Here is a 22,239-nt window from a genome sequence, read left to right as displayed (position 1 = left end):
TATTTGATTAAAGTACTCCCTCCATTTGAACTTGACAAGTGACGCATCCAAATTGAAGTAAACCGGATATCGAACGCCCAGCGAGAACGATGTATCGAACAGAATCGAAATTCTCGACTGTGCTGCTTACCAAAGATTAAAGGCAATTGTGAGTGGTTGATGAAGATTTTTCTTTTATCGTTTTTCTCTTCGATACGTAGTAGTTTTTTTTTTTTGTAGAATATTAGTGACGTTTAAATTGTTTCAAAATGACAGACGATAAAACGGAATTCGTAAGTATATTGGACAATGCGTTGGTAATTCGCATTATGTACATATAACCTCACTTTTTTGTATCAATATATTCTGTACTGTACTTCTATTCTGAATTGTATTCGTGTCCATTTATACTTGTAGGATTGGGGAAACGAAAAACTTCAACGTGCTCAAAAAACGGTAGACGATTCGCCTTATGATTTGGAAGCATGGAGCATCCTTATCCGTGAAGCACAGAACAGGCCTATCACTGAAGTAAGACCAGTGTTTGAGAAGCTCGTTTCTGTGTTTCCTTCGGCTGGTCGTTATTGGAAAATTTATATCGAACAAGAGGTAACTTCTGTCACCATTGATTAAATCATATTTGTTGTCCATAGTACAAATACAAAATGTTCAAAAAAACATTTTAATGAATGAAATCCACCGCATTGAAAGTTTGAAAGAATGTTTACAATAATGGAGAATGGAAGTTTATTGTGTAATTTTTATGGCTGTTTCAGATGAAAATGCGCAACTTTGAAAAGGTGGAAAAGGTATGTTAACATTAGTTGTCTGAGTTTCAAAATTTAACGAATACACTTAATACATTGCCAAACTTCTAGTCATATGTACTGTTTAAGTTGTTCATTTGAGGTACAAACAGTTCCCATTATTGATAATAGCTGAAGACTATTGGGTGAATTGTTCCTTTTGTAGAGACTTATACTTATATGCATGTTTATAACTTAATGGAGAGTGGTTATACTTCCAATAGCCTTTATATATATGGTAGGAAAATTTTTAACATAACATTGATATATTAAAAAGTCTACTCTGGTTTTTCTAGTTTAATAGGTTTACACGTTACAATGACAGGTTATTATTAATTTGTTGTGATAAAATATTATCATATAATGTGATTCTAAGCACTTTGCATATTATATAAGGTGAATAAAAACAATACTTCACCATAAGCAAATATTTCATTGATTAATGATTGCTCTGTTGATATATTTGGGAGGTTGTTTTCTTCGTTGAATAATATAATTTCTTAAACAATATAACATGGATCTAATATATGTAGTTCAAGAAATTTAAAAAAATGATTTATTATTAACATAAATCAACTTATGAAGACAACTTCCTGAATGAAACAGCCTTATATTCCTTCCTGCAACACATTCTTCATTGTGCTTGAATTATTTTACTTGCCAGACAATAAAATTCATATTTCATTATGTGTATAGCTTTTGTTACATATAAAACAAAATAAAATAATTATAAATAAATATTCAATGCAAAAGTAGTGGCAATATTTATGCAGATCTTTACATAATAGTCTAGAGCAGTGTTTCTCAAGCTCCACTTTCTTATTTAACCAGGGAAGAGAAAAAAAATGTACTACCTTTCATTACATTTTGTAAAAGCAGAATTATATGAACAATCGTAAGAACTGAAATTTAATGAGATACGCGATAGTGCTTCTCAAAAATTAAATGGGGGTAATACTCATACTAAGCACAAGCATATCCATTCTTTTTGTTTGCATTAACAGAACTTGAAAGATTAAATATGATAGCAGTGGTTTACAAGAAAAATGTGTTTTGAAATGGTGTTTAAGCAAATCGTTTATAAAGAAATGCTAATTTTTTAATGTTCTCTATTGAAGAATTCTCTTAATAAAAATTAAATATTACAGGAACCATTTGTCTTATTTCATGATACAATGTGCTTTTTCCCTTCTAAGTACTCACAGACCTCAATTTGAGAAATGCTAGTCTAGAGAAAATTTTGATAGTATACATATTTGCCTTCCAAATAAACTTTGAGTATTACATAACATACCTTCCCCTTGAACAATATTTGAGAAATATTCTCAGATATTGTGAAACTATGTAGAGGTAGCACAAGGTGATAATACATAAACATATATTTTTAAAATTATTGTACATAGAATACGTAGCTAATCATTTACAGGATAGCTTTAGTACTTTATCACCTTGTGTTGCTTCGTTCTGTCTAAATTTTTTTGTCATGTTTTGGGATCATTCATTTCTCGATCCCACATAGGTCAAACATAATTATGTTATCAACCCCAACTGCAAAAAATAAATAAACTTTTTCATTTTATGGGGTTTATTTTATGTTACCTTTATAATCTCATGTCTAAAAAGTTCCTCTCTGAATTATTAAACCACATGTTTATGCAATAAACCATACTCAATTGATGCATTGGTGCATTATTATTTCTCCCATTATATACATACAATATTGTAGTAGTGATTGTATTAAAAATTTGCATTAATAAATTATTGAATTTTTACTTCCTGAATTTTGATGTGATTCTTATTGGTATCATTGATGATGTTTAAATATGTGTTTAAAAAAGACTTGCCTGTATGGGTAAGTAAGGTAGTAGATATGTTTTTTTTGTGACCACATTTGAATGGACTTCACGTGGACGTTATATTGTTTCCCTACATTGCCTCTAAAGTACTTCTTTTCTCTGACAGCTTTTCCAAAGGTGCCTCATGAAAATCTTAAATATTGAGTTGTGGAAACTTTACCTTTCTTATGTCAAAGAAACAAAAGCCAGTCTAGCAACATATAAGTAAGTATTTACATCTTTGAGGAAATTTGTGGTAACTGGTTGGACTTGGATCCATCAACACAAGTAAATAAAAAATCATATACTCGTAGGGAAAAAATGGCACAAGCATATGATTTTGCATTGGATAAGATTGGAATGGATATACATTCCTACAGTATTTGGAATGACTATGTCATGTTCTTAAAAAGCGTCGAGGCTGTTGGCTCGTATGCCGAGAATCAAAAAATTAGCGCCGTTCGCAAGGTAATGATATATGTTCGGAAGTATATTTCAGTGAACTTTATTTGGCCATGTATTTATGTCATTTAATTATAGGTATATCAACGTGGTGTTGTCAATCCTATGATAAACATGGAACAATTATGGAAAGATTACATGGCATTTGAGCAAAATATTAATCCAATAATTGCAGAGAAAATGGCAATTGAGCGAAGTAGAGACTATATGAACGCAAGACGCGTCGCTAAAGAATTGGAAGCTGTAACAAGAGGATTAAATCGAAGTGCTCCTAGTGTTCCACCAACTGGTCACCCAGATGAAGTTAAACAGGTAGGTATTCTATGAATCATTGTAAGTATGCAACAGAAACAAATATGCCAATACTAGAGTTACTACTTTTGTATAATATAGGTTGAATTGTGGAAAAAGTACATCGCGTGGGAACGTAGTAATCCCTTAAGAACAGAAGATACTTCTTTAGTTGCGCGGAGAGTGATGTTTGCTATCGAACAGTGTTTACTATGCTTGGGTCACCATCCTGCAGTATGGCATCAAGCTGCGCATTTTCTAGAACTTAGTTCGAAAATATTAACGGAAAAGGGAGACGTGAACGCTGCGAAAAATTTAAGCGATGAAGCCGCTACCATGTTTGAAAGGGCAACAAGCACATTGTTATCAAAGAATATGTTACTATATTTTGCACATGCAGATTTCGAAGAAGGAAGAGTAAAATACGAGAAAGTTCATCAAATATATCAAAAGTTCCTTGATATACCCGACATTGATCCTACTTTAGTTAGTATTATTTTCTGATAATATTGGCTTTGTATTTTTTTACTGATTTTAATGTCACTAAATAATGTTTTTTGTTATAGGCATTCGTACAATACATGAAATTTGCTAGACGCGCAGAAGGTATAAAATCTGCTAGAACAGTTTTTAAAAGAGCTAGGGAGGATCCAAGATGTAAACATCACGTATACGTGGCAGCTGCATTAATGGAATATTACTGTACCAAGGATAAAAATATTGCATTCCGGATATTTGAACTTGGTTTGAAGAAATTCGGAGATAACCCTGATTATATACTTTGTTATATTGATTACTTGTCACATTTAAATGGTAAGATATATACTGATGCTTTCGAATTTGTATTGTTCTATCACTACACTTTATTATCTTTTGCAGAGGATAATAACACAAGAGTTTTGTTTGAAAGAGTTCTGTCCTCGGGTAGTTTAGAACCCGAAAAATCAGTGTATGTAATCGAAATATTTACTTATTTATGATCTTATTGATAAAGATATATTTATGAACTGGAGACTCGTTCTTGCATTTAATATTACAAAATTTTATTTCAGTGACATTTGGAATCGATTTTTAGAATTTGAATCTAACATCGGAGATTTAGCCAGTATTGTTAAAGTTGAAAAGCGACGGAGTGCTGTATTAGAAAAGGTATTATAACATTAAACATTGAACTTATAGTTTATACAATTTTTGTATAGGTTATAATATTATTTGTATTTTACTATCCTTTAGATTAAAGAATTTGAAGGCAAGGAAACTGCTCAGCTAGTAGATAGATATAAATTTTTGGACTTGTACCCATGTACTCCTATGGAGTTACGGTCTATCGGGTATATGGAAGTATCTAGCGTTACTAGAAATACAGCTGGTGCGTTGCCACGAATTCCTGATCCAGAGGAAGCTATTGCATCTTTACCGAGGCCCGACTTATCACAAATGATTCCTTATAAACCGAAAGTAAATCCACTACCGGGAGAGCACCCAGTACCAGGTGAGTATCTATTAATGTATTTTATATTTACTATCAAGTAAAATAAATTACAGTCATATACTGGTTCTCTTTTATTTCAGGCGGTTCTTTCCCATTACCACCAGCGGCGGCACAATTATGTACTATGCTCCCCCCACCAGGTTGCTTCAGAGGACCATTCGTGGCCGTCGACTTGCTCATGGACGTTTTTAATCGAATTCAATTACCTGACCATGGTAACATTTTTCTACTTTCGCATATTTATTTTAAATCTGTGTACAATTAACAAAATGATCGGAGATTGTGTTAGATGTGGCACAACAGAGGTTATGTCTCTTTCCAGCTCCTTTACCGATAGCAGATAATGGATGCGACACAAAATTGTTCGACCTCGCGAAATCCGTGCATTGGATTGTCGATGAAACCAATGACGGAGTGAGTATCGGATCGAAACGTAGAAGAACGCGTCTAGGAGGCGACGACAGCGAAGAAGAAGACTTACCACCACCACCCGCAAATGACATATACCGCCAAAGACAACAAAAACGAGTAAAGTGAACACAAAATGACATAATTTGCAGAAACTACCCATCATCTCCATGTATTCTCGAGAAACTTGATACATGTTATCACATATATTTTTACATTTTTCGTTTGTTCCGGAAGGAGGACGTTTTCCGACGGAACAAACCTATTATTATTGAGAAACGTACGTTACGTATATAAGCGATTACTAAATTCCTTATGTGACACTGCGCACGATATTTTGAGTACTATGTACTCAGAAATCCTATCTTTACATTGTTGGTTTCACCTTTGTTACGATGTGTTCATCATTCACACGCGAAATATCGAATCATAATCGAAACAAGGATTAAATTGAGAATGTTCAATAAATAAATTTAATTGCATCGTTACCGATATTGCTGTACACTATAAATTAATGTAAGTATAAGATCGAAATTTAATTTTTACACCACCGCTTACGACGGTTATATCTAATGTATAAGTATCCGGTTAGACTTACGAACCTGTTGCTGCAAATATTTACGAATCACGGTTTGGCACACTTTTGTCAAATTTGAATGATCATGTATTATTGTGACTAAATTGTATAATATGAATTGTATTATTTTGATTATTTTGTACGCGATATTAATAAACGCAATCTATTATTTTCGTTCGTAGAACGATCTACACACACACACAGAGAATCACAAATATTTTCCTCGTTCTGTTGTTTATTTCAGTATTTCTATATATTTTTTAGCAATATGTATATATATTTCTTTGGAACCAATTAAATCAGTTGCACCCTTCGATCAATATTTTTTGGAATATTCGAACGTCTTATCGGTGAAAGACATACTGAAAATAACTTCAGAAAACTGTTTCATCTCAATGCATTTTTCCAACGTGTTGTATATCTATGTCGATCTGTATAATTCGATGTACAGGACCAATAAATGATGAGCATCCTATGGTAACGATTCTTTCAATCGAATTTCAATTGTCCCCGATTTTTTTCAGCAATTCGTGCAGTCCAATCATCGAATAACGTAAAAGTAGTATGCGAGCCAATGCGAATGTTTCGAGGCATTTGTGAAGTTAAATAGTTCGTCATCGTAGTTGGTCCAATGCAAGTCGGAGTTTGTTAGCAGGTGTAACTGCTCGATAAGGGTGCAATTAAACTTTGATCGCCATCCCCAGTCGAGTGGCTGGTAACGGCCCCATTGGGTTGCGAGCTGTGAAAATAGTTGTCCGTCGCTAGAATTGTTTTGAAAACTTTAACGCCGCCTGAAATCTGCATACGTCGATGTAACTTTCGTCCGCTGAATCCACGAGCACTGAGCAAAAAGCCATTTACACCGAAACACAGTGCACGACATGCGACTGATTTCTAATTTATATGCGTAGAATGAAATCGGTTTAAGTCGCAGTAGGTACACGGTACGAGCGGGATTATCTAGGAAGGTATTAAGTAAACAAACTGGAACGACTGCGTGGATGTATGAATCTTCTCGTGGATTGTAATCACACATACAGAGCAGTGTTTTCCAAGGTAGAGAACCCCCTTCAGGTAGGGCATCTTACAATCCAATAGCGGGATGATAGATCATTTTTAATGGAGAAAAATGTGGCTAACTAAACTTCTATATATTTTATTAACTTTAAATTTAATTTGTTTCGCGGAGAGGATAATACCACAAATAAATTCCTACAACTGTTAAACTTTGAATGTATACTAATAGGAATATATACATTTTTAGTTATCCATATTTTTCATGACTAGCAATTTTATAAATAAATATTGTAACAATAACTAATCAGTATAAATACATTCGACATGTGAATAATACTTAATAATTTTTTTAAAGATATTCTCACACGCTCTCTGTAAATTACAAAGCACCCACTACTTTGAAAAACACCAGTCTCGAGTCTAGAAATGTGAAAGACTAAATCGAAAAATATTCCTCACGTGTAAACGATTTCAGCTGGAAAATGATACATTGAATTACGTAGACAAGGTATGATTAGTTGTAATACACCTTTGAGGAAGACAAATGACGAGTAACTGCCGGTATTCCTCCATAATCTAACGCCACAACGATACGAAACGTTCGCTGTAGAAGCACTGGCAGTCCGGAGGAATCTCTATTACACGGGCATAAATCCTGAAACGTTTAGTGTGTAATTGTGGCATAGTTCTACACTCATCTATCTTAGACGAAGATGCCTAGCATTTGTCCGCTTCTCAAACTGGCTAAACCAGCGACATTCCTCCTCAATGACCAAGGTACACCTTGTACAGAGATATCGACATTATCTAGAATAATTTGCATACTGAAGAAACAATTTTCAGACGAAAGAGTCTCTGTTCCTTTGATCAGAAACACATACAAATTGCAAGGAACGATTCCTATTTCAAGAACAAATTTATCTTTCAAATTATAGCAAATTCTTTGCAATAAATTGTATGCAATAAATAAAGAGAAGAATCGCTCTTTAGCTGTTGATCTCCCGAGTTCTTAGAGATTGACAAGACAAAACAAAAATTGGTAGCTTCATCTAAATAAAAAACGAATATAAGTAATTTTCTAATTCAACCCTATTTAATCGAGGGAACAAATACGAATAATTTAAAATAATAATTCAGAATTAATACATATACCTGGATGAACGTACATTTGATCTAATATTAAGTAAAGTAAAGTAAAGTGTGTCAGCTACAGTTTTCATAGGAAACAGTAGGCTGTTTCTCATTTGAAATCTACTAATGCCGTGGCAGTTCTGCGGAAATTCTCACGTCCACCTGAACCCATGGATCCAGGTGTTTCAATTCCGATTCAATAATGCGCTGCCACGGCACTTAAATGCCTAACGTTATTCTCTATCTCGTATTCTAAAACGCCTATGTTGCCGCCAGAATGATTACCATTTGCCAAAGAAAATGGTCTCGTGACATACAATTGATCCTGAACTTTTGCTCGCAAATAATTGCGAAAGTCCAATCTAAATTCAAGTTGAAGCTTAACAAGCAAAAGTTGGAAAGGAAAATGAATATTTAAATAACCAAACAAATTGTCGAGTATTGTTCACAATTCTAAAATTACCATTTTATTTATCGATTTATTTCAGGAGATAGAAACGTAAATAAAAAATGACGGATGCAATACGACCGCACAAAATGCGAAAAGTAATTGGATGTGAATGAAACTTTGTATACAGGAGTTTAAAAAAAAAAATGTATTTGTATGCATGTAGAAAAAAATGTTCTCTTTTACCAACGCTACTTGTAATTAAATTATGGAAACGCGACATTTCCACGAATTAACTGGTGGAACGATAAGAACCTTGTCCGTAAACGGATTACAATCCGTTTACAATCCGTGTAAAAATTAAATTAATTGCGCGAGGCAAGAACGCCGAATGGAAAAAGCAGGTTCACGCGAGATTTAATAGGAGATACTCGAAACCAGGCAATAAAGTAATAGAAACGGAGGAATTAATTGCGAACAAATTACGAGAACAGAGGATAGCACCAAACGGTCTTTGAACTAGTATTTAATTACGAAAGGCCTTTGTAACCTTTGACGGAACCGATGTACTTTCAAAGATTCGAGTGCAGTTGCGTATAGCAAAACGAAAGTCGGTTTGTTTGGAAAGGAAGGTAATGGTACTCGTGTTTGCACGAACGATAAAACGCGATAGAGGTAATAACGACGTTCGTTCTCTGAACTTCTACGTGATGCCAAGGCAAGTTGCTTCCTTTGATATTTTATCAAATATTTCTTTATATTATCGGGTTGAGAAACAAAATTTTCCATTCGATAACGATGGCTTTTGGAAATATTACATTCTATTTACATTGATACATTCAAAGATGCAAAGTAAAAGATTAAATATATTCCATGCCATTTGCGTCTGACTAAAAATCGAAGTTCTAAAGCCTATATAGCATACACGCATAACTTTGAAAAGTAAAATGAAACTCGAAGATGCACGCTATGAACCGATCGTTTTCACGTTTGAACCAAGTTCTATTTGCCAAGGTCGAACGATCGAAACATAGATCCCTTCGTTCTATCGCGCCGGACTAACGAAGATTTTAGAAACTACCCTCACCATTAATTCATACGAGCGAGAAAATTTAGGGCGACGTTCAACGGCAACCGCCTGGGACGCAACTTGGCGGGGTCTTTGAAACTTTGGTTCTATCTCGGAGGAAGACAAATGACAAGAACCGAAAGGAGCCCCTGGAACCGGTGGCTCGCCTTTCATAGAACACAAACGCATAATTCTCCCACTTCGGCAAGAACGAACTACCGCGAGATAGCGTAAGAGTAATTTCTTCGGCAAATCGATAAAAAAAAAAAAAGAACGATGGGAAGGGCGGAGAGTCACTTTCAGGGCCGCCGTGAACCGAATACCTTGGAGTACTTCGTCGTCGAATAAATCAACGATTGCGTTCCGACGTAAATGATTTTTATCTGCGGAGTGGAAGACGACGACGTGAAAACACTGGAAGCGGTGGAAACTTTCCTGACAACAGGAATCGATGTTATCGAACATTGTTTTAAGACGCGGAAAATATTTTATTTTCAAGAAAAATACTGCTGCGATAATGCTAAGATTGACATTTTGTGACTCATTATTATGCTATCAAAAGATTTCAATTATCATCATTTTTATTTCAAAGAAGTGGATAAAATCTAAATGTAATTCCTGTTCCACATAGGTGGTGACTAAACAATACAGATATTTATTCGGTCTATGTTCCCGCGAATATTGTGCAAAATGCAAAAGTTTTGGAATATTCAGAAAAATTTTAATACGTTTCGTTCAACCTACATGTTGCTACTCACAAATGAAACTCACTCACAGTGAAATAAAATGTGGAGGATGTAACATAAAATAGACATAGAATAAATATGAAATGTAGCATTTTCCTCGATTTGATTTAATAATTTCACCTGTCCATTTTTTATTGTATTTTTAAACATTGAAATTTGAACTAGGTCGAAAAGTCGAAACGAACGAAATGAAAATTGTCCTAAATATTATTCTAACCGTAGATCTCATAGTCTCAAAATTCAAAAAGGCAAAGAAATGCAGTTGTTGCAAGTTTGCTTTGCGCCCTGCGCAAACTCACGTTTAGGTGAAATGGTTGTTACACGTCGATACGGAAGATGATTGTATTTCCGACAACGGAGCTCAGAGATCCATCACTTACCGACGGAAGTGGTTTCAAAACTTTCGTATATGTACAGAGGGTATAGTATCGTTAGGCGACAACGGTGAATGCGATAGAAAGACTTGTCGATGGTAAATGGTACGAAACAATTTCATTTCAATATTCCTCTCTTGTATATATCCCTTCTAATAAAGTTATCAGAATCGTATTAGTTGTAACAAGAGCTATATTTTATATTATCAGTTCTCATTTCATATGCATTACATTTCATTGCATTAAGAACTGCAACCTTGAGGATCGTGGATTCGAATCCCCGTGTCTTACTTTTCGGTTAGACTCCTACAGTGTTCAAACAAATCGTATACGAACGATCGATTCTATATTTGATTGGCTTCTTATTTTCAATTTGTTTGTAGAAAATATTGTTTGTAAATTTCAATTTCTCATGCTGCAGTGCGCGTTAATATTTCATGAAGCGATTTTAATTAATTTTCAGTTAATTACCGTAATAGAGATCAATTGAATCATTCATGAAGATCCCATGTATTACTTTGCGAACCATTTTTCTCTTCAAATATATTGTACAACATTCACTCGGCGCGTAACATATTTGTTGAAATATTTCTTGAATTTGTTTTGTATTTCAGTTTCCAGCAATGTTTCGCAAAAGTTTTTGTACAACCTTTAATTGCAATTTATTTCTCTTTTGTTGGATCACATGTCCAATAACGTCATGTGTAGAATCGTCTAATTCTTTGTTAGTAATTATCGTAATTAAATTTTTAGTTTTTATTCCAGGCGGCATTCCATTCAAATCATATCCCATTAAATATGGTATCTCTATTAAAAACCAATTAACATGGACTGATAAACTTATATCACCGACATATGTGACATTAGAGTTTACCAAAATGTTTCTAACATTAAGAAACAGTCGTGATACAATCATACGAACAATTTCTGTAAATTGTAGAATACTTGTGATATTAAATACTATATTTGCTTGCAATTTTATTTTTGCAAGGATTCTTCAAATTAAGGATCAATAAAGTCTTAATACTTTAGTTTCTTCTAAATTAATATATATCTCCAATTTTACTTTTCCAAATAATTATAAAATTAATCAAGGGACAATTTTATCCTCCCATAACATTATTGATACTTTCGTTTTGTATTTTGTACCAAAGGAAAAAATTCTCCCGAGACGTTGACGTCACATTAATTGCAATTTGTTCGATATTGCACTTTCTTAGAAATATTTTGAAGTACAAACTTTCAAATAGAATCACTTCATATCCTGTGAATGTTTCCAGATACATTAGTCGACGTAATGTTAAACAGAGAAAAAACACTCACTTTTCTCCGCGTGCTTCAGGGAGGAGCATTAAGTCTCATCAGCAACAAAAGCTAAAATGAACAGACGGGCACCAGTAGCGACGCTAACGATTATAATAGCTGTTGACGCGGACTTGATACTGATGACGGAATAGAACGAAAAATTTCGCGTGCTTTTACGCTTTTACAGGACGAAGTGCTTACAGTTTTCGAGTGCAGCGCACTCGAGCATCGCCATTGAAAACTTCTACATTTTCAAATTGCGTATATTCACCGAACGCTTCCCGTAGTTGAAAACTCACGCTACGTTCGGAGGAAGTTTCGTGAAATTTTTTTCAGAAACGATTTCGTCCTGTCTCTGTGTCTCGAACTTTTACGACCCTTAGCTCTACTCTTATGCGAAGCAAGCGTGTGACACTGCCATTCGTCGGGGCACCATTCGAGGGACATACAAAAAATTGTAATTATTCTATGGTTATCCTGTGCTTAGAAACATTTTTAAATACACAATCTCGAATATAATATCGTCTCTTGTTAATGTGTCTCATTTGCTTTCGTTATGTGACTTGTGTGATCTAATATTCAACAGAGAAAAACTACGAGATAACAAAAACAGTTGTATGGTTCAGATAATTATATGTACTTATATATTATCCCAAAAAGGGCTTTAGAATTTCGTATTTTTACATTCAACGACACTGCTTTTTATTTCAAATAAAAAATCATACATATCATATACCATCCGCGTTTTATTAAAAAACAAATTTCTAAAGCCCGTTTTAGGAAGCCCTTTATGTATGTGCATGGCGCATCTGTGAACGTATTAAACGATCCAATCGATATATTTAAAAGAACAGTTTTTCACATGTTTCAGTGTCCAAAAATTTCGAGATAAATCCTCGTTTTAGAATCCATTCGTGTCTCGCTGCACTAGTAAAATGGATCCTACGATTCCGTGTATCCCGTAGTGTCGTTTCAGACCAATTTGTCCTCTTTTGCGAGCATGCTCTGTCATCACGAAACACACACAGATCCTACAACTAACTGTTCCACGATCTAGCGCAGTGCTTGGCAATTTATCGCTCACAGGAATGAATTCAGTTGCTCGCGTTAACTTAAAGTGGTAGGAGGAAAACTTGAATTTATTACTGAATTTATTATTTTATCGCCTGATAATGGCTTTGATGTTGAAAATGTAACCAGTTGCATTGCATGATACTTTCAAGAACGTACTCATCATCAGGACTTGATCGATTTCACCTTAGGAACCCCTTCTACTTCGTCACTTCGACAGTATCATTGATTGAAAATTTCTTTCGTCGGGTGACATGTTGGATAACAATTTCTTGGTACATATGCGTTTTTTGTAGCGTTCATTTATATATAAATACTGTTTTATTTTTCCTTTCAGAACCAATTTATTGTGCTGACTACTCATTGTCTGAGTATAAGGTATCAAGCAGTATATTAATATTAATTATATATGGATCGAAATCGTGTTTCGATTTTAATCTCTTCAGGAACGTTTCTTTTTTTCTTATTATCTTTATCTTATTTCTTATTTCTTATTCGCATGAAAGCTCCAACAATCTTCAAAGTTAGCGACCCCTGACCAAACCCAACGTTTGCACCGCGCATCCCCTAATTCCCATCAGCTTTTGGAAACCAGAACGCGTTACTTCTCGCGTTCGCTCATTTAGAGACAAAAGCGCAGTGGCGACGCGAACACGCAACGCGACACGCAACCACACACCGTCAGTACAATAGTGTTAATTACGGAGACGATATTTAATTGTAATTACGCCGATGCCCCGTGCCGTTAATATTAATTACCCTGCCGTGTCTCGCCCGGGTGTGCGGTTTCCATTGCATTAATGACGCGCCTTCCACTGACTGATGACGGACTCGTGGCTTACATATCTATTTGTCGCGAGACCCAGCAGTATTTATGTGCAAAATTCACGCCGTATTATCCGCCGTGATGGACAATGTGGATATTAGGGGCGAGAGTATGCGTGAGCGGTGAGCGCGCATCGCTCGACGTTTGTCCAAGAAATTGACGGAAACGTACCGCCCGTGGGAGACCTAACGAAGGTATAGGATTAGGGCACTGAAAGGAGGTCACCTGGATCGGGAGTTCCTCGATAGGTATGCCAAGATAGAAGTATGAGAAAATATTATAATAAATTACTGAGAAGACTTCATTGCACAACTACTTCAGAAAACTAGTCGATATTTCGATTATTATTGATTCTGTCGAGAATATATATGGAACAAAAGATATTTAGAATATCATTTTCAATCATTCTTGTTATATATGTTTTTACTGTAAGAGTAACGGTAAGGGAAATATTAAATATTTTTTGGATGGTGTCCCGCAGTGATTCTTCTGCGGACGAGTACTTTCCTCACGAAGTACACATTTGTTTATCTCGATTACCGTTGACTCTATTAAAAATTTGTATACGTCAGAAAGGTTTCAAAATTTAATTTTCAACAACTTCTACTACATACATTTTTGCTGTAACAGCAACGATATGCCAGATAGATAGATTTTTGATTGGTTTCCTGCATTAACAAATGGACAGAACCGCGTTTCAGCTGCCCACTGTCCAGAGACAACAAATCAGAGCTCGGTGTAATCACTTGAATATAAATTCCAGCGATGATGATATTAAAATAAATATAGAACCAGCGGCAACGCCCGTGGAATTTATTTTTCTCACTTGGGCAACGGGCAATCAAAATACAGAGAACATGGGGTTGATGCAATTGTATTCGTACGGCAGTAATTTGTCGCGTACAAATTACTCGGCAGTCTAAAAGGAACGTTATTGCAGCTATTAAAACGAGGCGCGCATCGCGGCACGATAATAAAGTAATATGTAAAATTCCCCGAGAAGAAGTGTTGTGTAAAAAGTCTGTACGCGTAACATTCGGATGTAGAACAAACATCGAATAAATCCTCGGGCGGGTTACATTAATACAGAAACGCTGTCCAGCGATTTCAGGAGTAATTATAAATTCCCAGCCAGAAAGTAAGGTAAACTCGAGATGAATGCCACGAAACGAGAACAGATGAACGCTATTACGACTTCGTGTTCCGTGCACCGACATTATAAATTTCAAACGTGGATCGCGGATACGCTGCTCGCGGGGATGGGATTTGCTCTCAAGTGAAAATTGTTACGTAACCGTAAATAGCGATGGAGCTTCGAACGCCTCGAATGTTTAACATTAACAGGCTCCTTTTGATGTTATGAACGAAAGACTGACCATACTTCAGGAATTTTTTTCGAATTCTAGAAAATAAAGAACGATTCCAATTTTTAATTATTATAATTATTGTTAGATGTAACAAATAGTTGTTCTAACCCATGTACTCACTCACATATGTACATAAATGTTGAACGTGTGACTCACAGTGGTCGCTAATGGCTTGCAGGTTGATGCGACGATAAATAAATAAATAAATAAGTACTGAAAAAAAAGCTATTAGCAGAAGGAAATTGGAATCGTCTTTAATTTTATAGACTTCGAAAAAAATTCCTACAGTATGCTTTTAACATTTCAATTGTTACTCTAGAAAGACTCCTTAATAAATAGAGCTCTTCTTATAACTCTCAAGTATCAGTCCTTATTTTTTAACACTTTCAAGCTTTACAATCGCTACTATCCTGTAAAATGACGCCAGGGACCCTCGCAGGATAACATCGTCCAATCGCCCTGCCTTGTGCTTTTTAATCCATCGCCCAACCCCGCTCGAACCAGTCGGCTGCTAACCATCGTCCATATTTCTATATGATTCGGGTTCGAGCGTCGAACGTTCATTGAAATCGGAATCGGGCCGTCGCGACTGCAGCTGATGCATCTACTTGACCAGCCAGTCGCTCGACGTCGAGTATCATCGATCACTCTAATGCACGCGAACGTGCACGTACTCGTGGCCAGGCGCGAGTATTTGTAACAGGCGGGTATCGGCCTCTTCCACCCGAGGCAACACCCACAATGCCCCTGTCCAGGGGCTGTTTGACGCCAGTTTTTTACTATGACATCGCAAGACCGAGCCGCGAGTCTCACTTCCAGGAATTCCAATTTCTCCTCAAAATACCCCAGCATGCCTAGTTTACGGTATGCCGATCACGCGTCCCTCCGCGACGTCCGAATTGTCGCGCGACTCACCAGCTCTGAAATTCTTGTGGTCTTCGCGTGTAAATAGCGCTGGTAGATCCTCGACCCATGTTCCAGTCGATAATGACCACCCATATATGGGCGACATGGCTATCAACGTGTTAAAGATTCGAGTGGCTTACAGAGAGAGAGTTTCGTGCGTTAATGGAAGGGGAGGAACGCTCAGCTTCCACGAGGAGGAGACTTTTCACGGATCTCGAACAATTCGCGGTAACAGTAAAGCGAGTAAATACCGTCGAAAACTTGGGATCAGTTTGGGAGACTTCAATCTCGAAAAGTGTTACATACTTGGACGGTCAGAGTAGCGGCAATCCTTCAATACGGAGAGTAATGGAATTGGTCTGGCCAATTGTGGCGTGCTGCGAATATCTTTGGTACGAAGTCTACGATATTTGTCGAAACCGTGGGATTTCGTTGGAAGCGTCAGACCTTGCCAACGGATCTCGCACATCGTGAAAATTTCTTAGATATTCCGCGAACCATTACTCGCCCATTCCGTTACATAACAATTTGCGAAATATCCAATCTTCCAAAATATCCACCTCTACTGGATGGTAATTCCATTCCAGATCGTAATGATACATGATAGAAAAATTAGAAACGTGAGCGAGTGGAAGGCAAATTTTATAAACTTTCGTTAATGTATTAATCAGGAATAAGAAAAACCTCTCTATATGAAAATAGAGGATCTTATGCACTTGTCCATAGAAACCATAAAGTTTACGTATCACGTTTTCTGTGGCTCGAGTATCCAGAATAAAAGGTTGATCAAAAGTCTACTCTACAACGTCTGGCTTCTCCAGTTTGAAGAACTGAGGAACGTTTGTACCAGGCAAAGAAGCGTACGTTCCGTTTACATCGCGATTATTTGCCCTTTTTTCAATACCGAGAACGGATTTGTCGATTCCTTTGACGCACGTACGTTGTTCGATTGAACGTTTCTCTGAACAGACGCGAGCGTCGTGCACATGACAGATGCACCGATGTAATCTTCGCGAAGGGAGGGCATTATTCTTCCCCGAGGACCCTCGAAGACAGACTTTAGACAAACCAGATTTCCACGCCACTTTTTTCAACACTCGCTTGAATTCGCCACGACATATCCTATAAATAATGTGAAAGAGAATTTCGTTAAATAAAGAATACACTCCACAGAAGTTTCGTTACCATGATTTTGCATTAAAGAAAAATTTGTCCATAAAAGTATAGATCTCTCGTTGCGAAAATTTGGAAGTACGAAAACTAAGACGATGAAAATTAATTCGAATACAAATTCTAATAGAAACTCTATCCTTTCATTAAAAAATGATGTACAGATTGTAGATTTGATCGAATTTTAATCTGTTTCGACGTGAATTATCTAGGTCCTCCTCAAGTCAAACTTCTTTGTGTAAAACATGGAGAAATATATACAAGAAAGAATGAATTTACGTCAAATAAAAAAAACAAACAGAATATCCAGCGTAACAGTGTCGCAATAAATATTGGGTTTTCTGAAAAATTCATGTCGATTTTTGGTAGATGATACAGGTCCGAATGTACATAATTAAAAGGTGCCCTTGAATTTTTCTTAAAAATTGACACGAACTTTCTGAACAGCCCAATATAATGCACTTTCTACAACAGCCTAAGACAATCTTTTGATCGATTTAGAAGCAATAAAAATATCCTAATATTCTCACTCAGACTGTCATACTCGTAATTTGTACGAACCTAAAGATTTTCAGGTTTCGTTACGGAAAAACGAAATCCTTTCCGAACTTTGGGCCACGATTTGGCGAGGATTCGTTCGCCAGCATGAAGAAACAGGCGAACACGCAGTGGTAATATCGGAGACATGTCGGACACCGATCATTTGTTACACATACGAGGGACAGGCGCCTTAAAAAATTAAGAAGCTCGGCCAGTACACAGTCGTTAGAGTCGGTGAAATTGATAACACACGGAAACCCGCGAATGATAAATAGCCCCGTGCAACGTGGAAGGGCAAAAGTGAGGAAGGAAGGCGTAAGGAAGGGAGACAGGAAGAATGGAGTGCCTTCCAGCAAGGTGAAAGAGAAAGAGGGAGACGGAGCAGGGTCTAGCGAGCGGTGCTATTAATCAAGGGATGTTTTGTTGTTTTCCCGCGAAGAAGATGCCCTGTTGCAGCCACCGCTCCCAGCCCCGCGCCTCGTTCGCCCCTATCGTCGTACCGACACGCAGGGGATACTCGCGAGAATTAAAGCAGCTTGTCTTGAGAATCAGGAGAATCTTTAATTAGTTCTGAAGGCACGTTTCATCCCTGTTCTCGGTGGTACGTGACGAGCCACGTAAATCGAGTGAAAATTACCCGTTTTCGCGGCCCGTTTCAGTTTATGGCCAGCGCGACCACGACCGAATGAAACCTTCCTGCGTAATTGTTTCTTTTTTCCTTCGCTCATCCCCCTCCTCCTCCTCCCCCCCCCCCGTCGCTCCGTGCCCGTTGATCCTGTGAAGTTGTCAAACAGAGGTTCAAAAGTTCCACGATAACCCGAAGGGGTCGATGTGTGTTGTTCGTAGAGGCTTAAGAGATTATCCGACTGGTGAATACATAAACAGGATGCCTCAGCAGAAACTGAACGCTTGATCATCTGTCTCAGCACCGATGGGATGAGAAAATGTCTTGAATATACATAGGCTGAATGTTTTCATTCCCAGATTAAATTTAGTAGAAATTTGAAGAGGGGTGACTCTGAATCACCGCTAGGGTTTTGCGAGGGAACTCGAGCGGCGAGTGGACGAAGGTAATTTTTATTTACGTTGAATATCGTTGTACCTCCATGAGTTGATAAAATTATTGGTTCATGAATAAGTTTTCGAGATGTTTATATATTCTGTCTATAGTGGCAGGAAATTATTTCTAAATTCTTTATTGTTTCGAAAATAATTCTGAAGTTCGTCGAGAATGTAGCAAAACGTTAACGAAATAGAAATCCCGAAAGAACCGACTATGGAACGAATGTTCTTTACGTCGTATTCAGCCTTCAAAACCATTCTGTGCTTGAAACATTTTTTTGGACTTTCACAACTAAAAGAGAGATTAGCCTGCAATGTTTGGCGAGCCGCCCTGTACGCATCCACGGGTAATTTTTCGGAAAAATTTATGTTTACGCTCCGCCAGTAACGTTTCCGTGGTTTAGAGCTTGATGATTGCTCTCTTTTTCTGTTGGCGTTTGTTCCAGAACAAAGGGCTTGGAAACGTGAAAAAGAGTTGCGTGTCCGTTTTGTTTCGAAATATACTCGCTGTATTGTGTCGACATTTTTGATCGCGGCTATCGTGAAATTTATTGTAATGCGAAAATCGATATTGCATTTTCCGTTTACACGATAACAGTGACTCGATTTTCACCCTACGTTATGTTATGTGCCCCATCGAAAACGATTTCTATAAATTTCAATGAAGAAATTTATTGAGAAATTTATTAATTCTAAAGCAAGAATTAAACGAATGTAAAGATAGATGTTAAAGTCAAATTACACAACTACGCACCATTATAAATAAATGTCACTGACTCACTCACTCGAAAATATTCGATTTGCATTTTGTTGAAATAGAAAATCTCAAATCTCCTTTCGGAGAAACGCTTTGTAGCTATGAATTTACCAAACGATGTGTCTTTTTATCATGCCTGCGAGATTCCACACTAACGTAAAAGGAATTTGCGACGAGAAAGGTACATGCACCGAATCTCGTCGCGACTATGATTAAAGCAGTCGATGCCACGTGAACGAAAACCACATAAAAAAAAAAAAAAGAAAGGAAAGACGAGGGGCAATTTGATGACGTACTCGGGGTTACTTAACAGAATACTGACAGTTAAACGGGCCCTGAGATAAAAACGCGCGAACGACCGGCAACTTTTCCCGCTGGACACTTCGCCTTTATCATTTCAACAGAGTTTTGTTTCTGTACAACGTGCGTGGATCCTTTTATGAACCGTCCGTCGTGGATGAGGATAAAGAGAAACACATACAAAGGGAGTGAGAGCGAGCAACGGCCAGGATATGGGCTGTAGCAGGCGAGGCGGCGGCGAAGGATGAATTTTCTGGCGCGTTTAAAGCTCAAAGAACTCGCGCCCTCATAGTCCGGCCAAAATGTTTTAATTACTCATAGCACAAAAGCATGGGGAACCTGAAAAGTGTGAGTGCGCGGTAGAGAAAGGTGAAAAAGCAACAAAGGGGCCCGCGCTACCGCGCCGTGGCTGAGAATAAAGAATTAAATTGGAAAACGAATAAAAGAAGTGGAAGGAACGTTACAAGACAATGACGCGCGCAGCCTTTCATTTCGTTTAACCGGGGGCCCCCGCTCGGTATATTTCATTTGCGCCTAACACGGATTTCTGCTTATTATGTAAATTTTCCGGTTAGACGAGCCGGGGAAATCGCAGCGATTCACCATCATCCCCGTACCCAACCCCTCCCGGTAGGACGAAGTTGCCTAAATTGGACCACTTTCAACTTAAAATCAGGATTTTCCAAACGGGAACGAGATACACGGGCGGTTTAACGTCGCGTTGCGTGAAACCTTTACTACTTTTATAAATTATTTCCTTTGCTAGTTTTCTCTTCATGATTTGACCCAATGGCAATCACTGTTGGCCGTGTATGCCATTTTAGATAAATTTAACAAAGACACGGTTACATGTGATTTCCTATTTCCTTATACTCTACGTTACGAATAAATACTGTCGTGGAAGTACGAGGACACCGTGTTTAGAAGGAACAGACGCAGGTGGAACTAAATACTTGAATTAAATACAAAAAAGCAAGTGGGCAACAATATCAATCGAGTTAAATGCTGACGAATTTAAACATCTTGAGTCCTATCAAATGTATTTTAATTTCTAGAAAATGTAGCTTATTTTGTTCCTCCATTCGTGATTCGTCTGACACGAAGGAAAACCTTTTTGTTTAATCCACAACCACATGAACTCAATAGATGAATGTACTTCTTAAGCAGCAGAAAAACCGTAACGAAACAGCGCCGAGGTCTTGCTGTATTTATCAACGGTGGTCCAATTTAGGCGTCGGTCCAAATAAGGCAACCTTTCCCTATAGATTCCCCGTGAAACGAAATTCTTCGTTCAGGGTCCTTTAATCCTCGAATGAAAGCGCTCACCGCTCTCTCCGCGGTCTCTGTACCGATTTTTCCTCGTCGGGAAGAAAAGATGAGAGAAAGAGCGAGCGAGTCGCGGTTTATGTCGGCGCGCGAATGGTAATGCGAGGTTTTGCTCCGAAAAAAAAACAGGAGCTTTATTAAAGTTATAAGTCCCGCGGCGGTAACGAGTGCCGGATTTGTTTCCGCGTAATAAGAAAGTTTCCACGACTATTCTGTTTACCAAAGACCGCGCGAAACGTCGTCACACGCGATACTCTGGGACGCCATTATGTCATTTCAGCGGGATAATGCAGTCTGTTATTATTATTCGGGGGACTGGAGAGCACTGACGTTGACTGTACGTCAAATTTTATTGTGAAAAATGAAATGTGGTAAATACTGGAGTCGTAATAAAGAGATTCAATTTGTCTTTGTTCTGTTTAGCGTTACTGACGAATTTGCTGATGGTGAAAATAAAGTAGATTTAGTACAGTAATACCGCTCTCTTTTCACATCTTTGTATGTAAAATCGGTTACTCGATTTACTCTAAAAAATTTGATGTCGTAGTATTACTACCCTCGAGTTTAAAATCTATTAAAAATGACTAAACCGTAGGTAACTTTCATTTATATTTAACATGTTTATTAAACTAATTACTTCCGATTCATCCTTTGCCAAGGAGCGAGTTTTGGCAAATTATAATATTAGTCAACATTCCTGCGAATGTTCGTTCATACTTCTTCAAATTTCCAAATACGATACTGTCATAAACAGTACCAATGAACATTTAGTCCCTACTATAACAGCATCGTGGAATTCGTTTGCGTCTTCGAAAAAAGAAACAAAATAAACAGAGTGCCCAAGAGACGTAGAAATGGTTTCTGGTAATCAGGGAAAACCGAAGAAGACGTTGAAGAATGGGTAATTTACTCTGAAACAGCCCAGCCGCGTTGCGAGGTTGTTTTTGGCGTAACGACTACATGTATTAGAGAGTCTCGAGAACCGCCCATCTTCTTTCTTCGACACAGTGACTCCTGTTTATTCCATTTTCGTG

General features: G+C 37.3%; 1 protein-coding gene across 1 annotated transcript; it reads left to right on the top strand.

Annotated features, from left to right (window-relative positions):
- The first annotated feature begins 101 nt into the window (after positions 1-101).
- Positions 102-6,307, top strand: LOC128889062 (protein suppressor of forked). The gene is made up of 13 exons (XM_054146377.1): positions 102-272; positions 397-588; positions 756-788; positions 2,748-2,845; positions 2,935-3,088; positions 3,161-3,394; positions 3,476-3,859; positions 3,940-4,186; positions 4,253-4,322; positions 4,426-4,522; positions 4,607-4,865; positions 4,946-5,080; positions 5,188-6,307. Exons 1-13 carry the CDS (start codon positions 249-251, stop codon positions 5,400-5,402), a joined length of 2,142 nt encoding a protein of 713 aa, XP_054002352.1. The 5' UTR covers positions 102-248; the 3' UTR covers positions 5,403-6,307.
- Positions 6,308-22,239: the final 15,932 nt, after the last annotated feature.

Source organism: Hylaeus anthracinus, unplaced genomic scaffold, assembly GCF_026225885.1.
Source record: "Hylaeus anthracinus isolate JK02 unplaced genomic scaffold, UHH_iyHylAnth1.0_haploid 11994, whole genome shotgun sequence".
NCBI lineage: Eukaryota > Metazoa > Arthropoda > Insecta > Hymenoptera > Colletidae > Hylaeus > Hylaeus anthracinus.
Note: the sequence above shows the minus strand (reverse complement) of the source record. Positions and strands in the feature narration are given on the sequence as shown.

Coding starts and splice junctions, on each gene's coding strand:
- LOC128889062 (XM_054146377.1), top strand. CDS start 249: ATGACAGACGATAAAACGGAATTC. Junction 3,395..3,475: donor ACCCAGATGAAGTTAAACAG/GTAGGTATTCTA, acceptor TGTATAATATAG/GTTGAATTGTGGAAAAAGTA. Junction 4,523..4,606: donor GGAGTGCTGTATTAGAAAAG/GTATTATAACAT, acceptor ACTATCCTTTAG/ATTAAAGAATTTGAAGGCAA.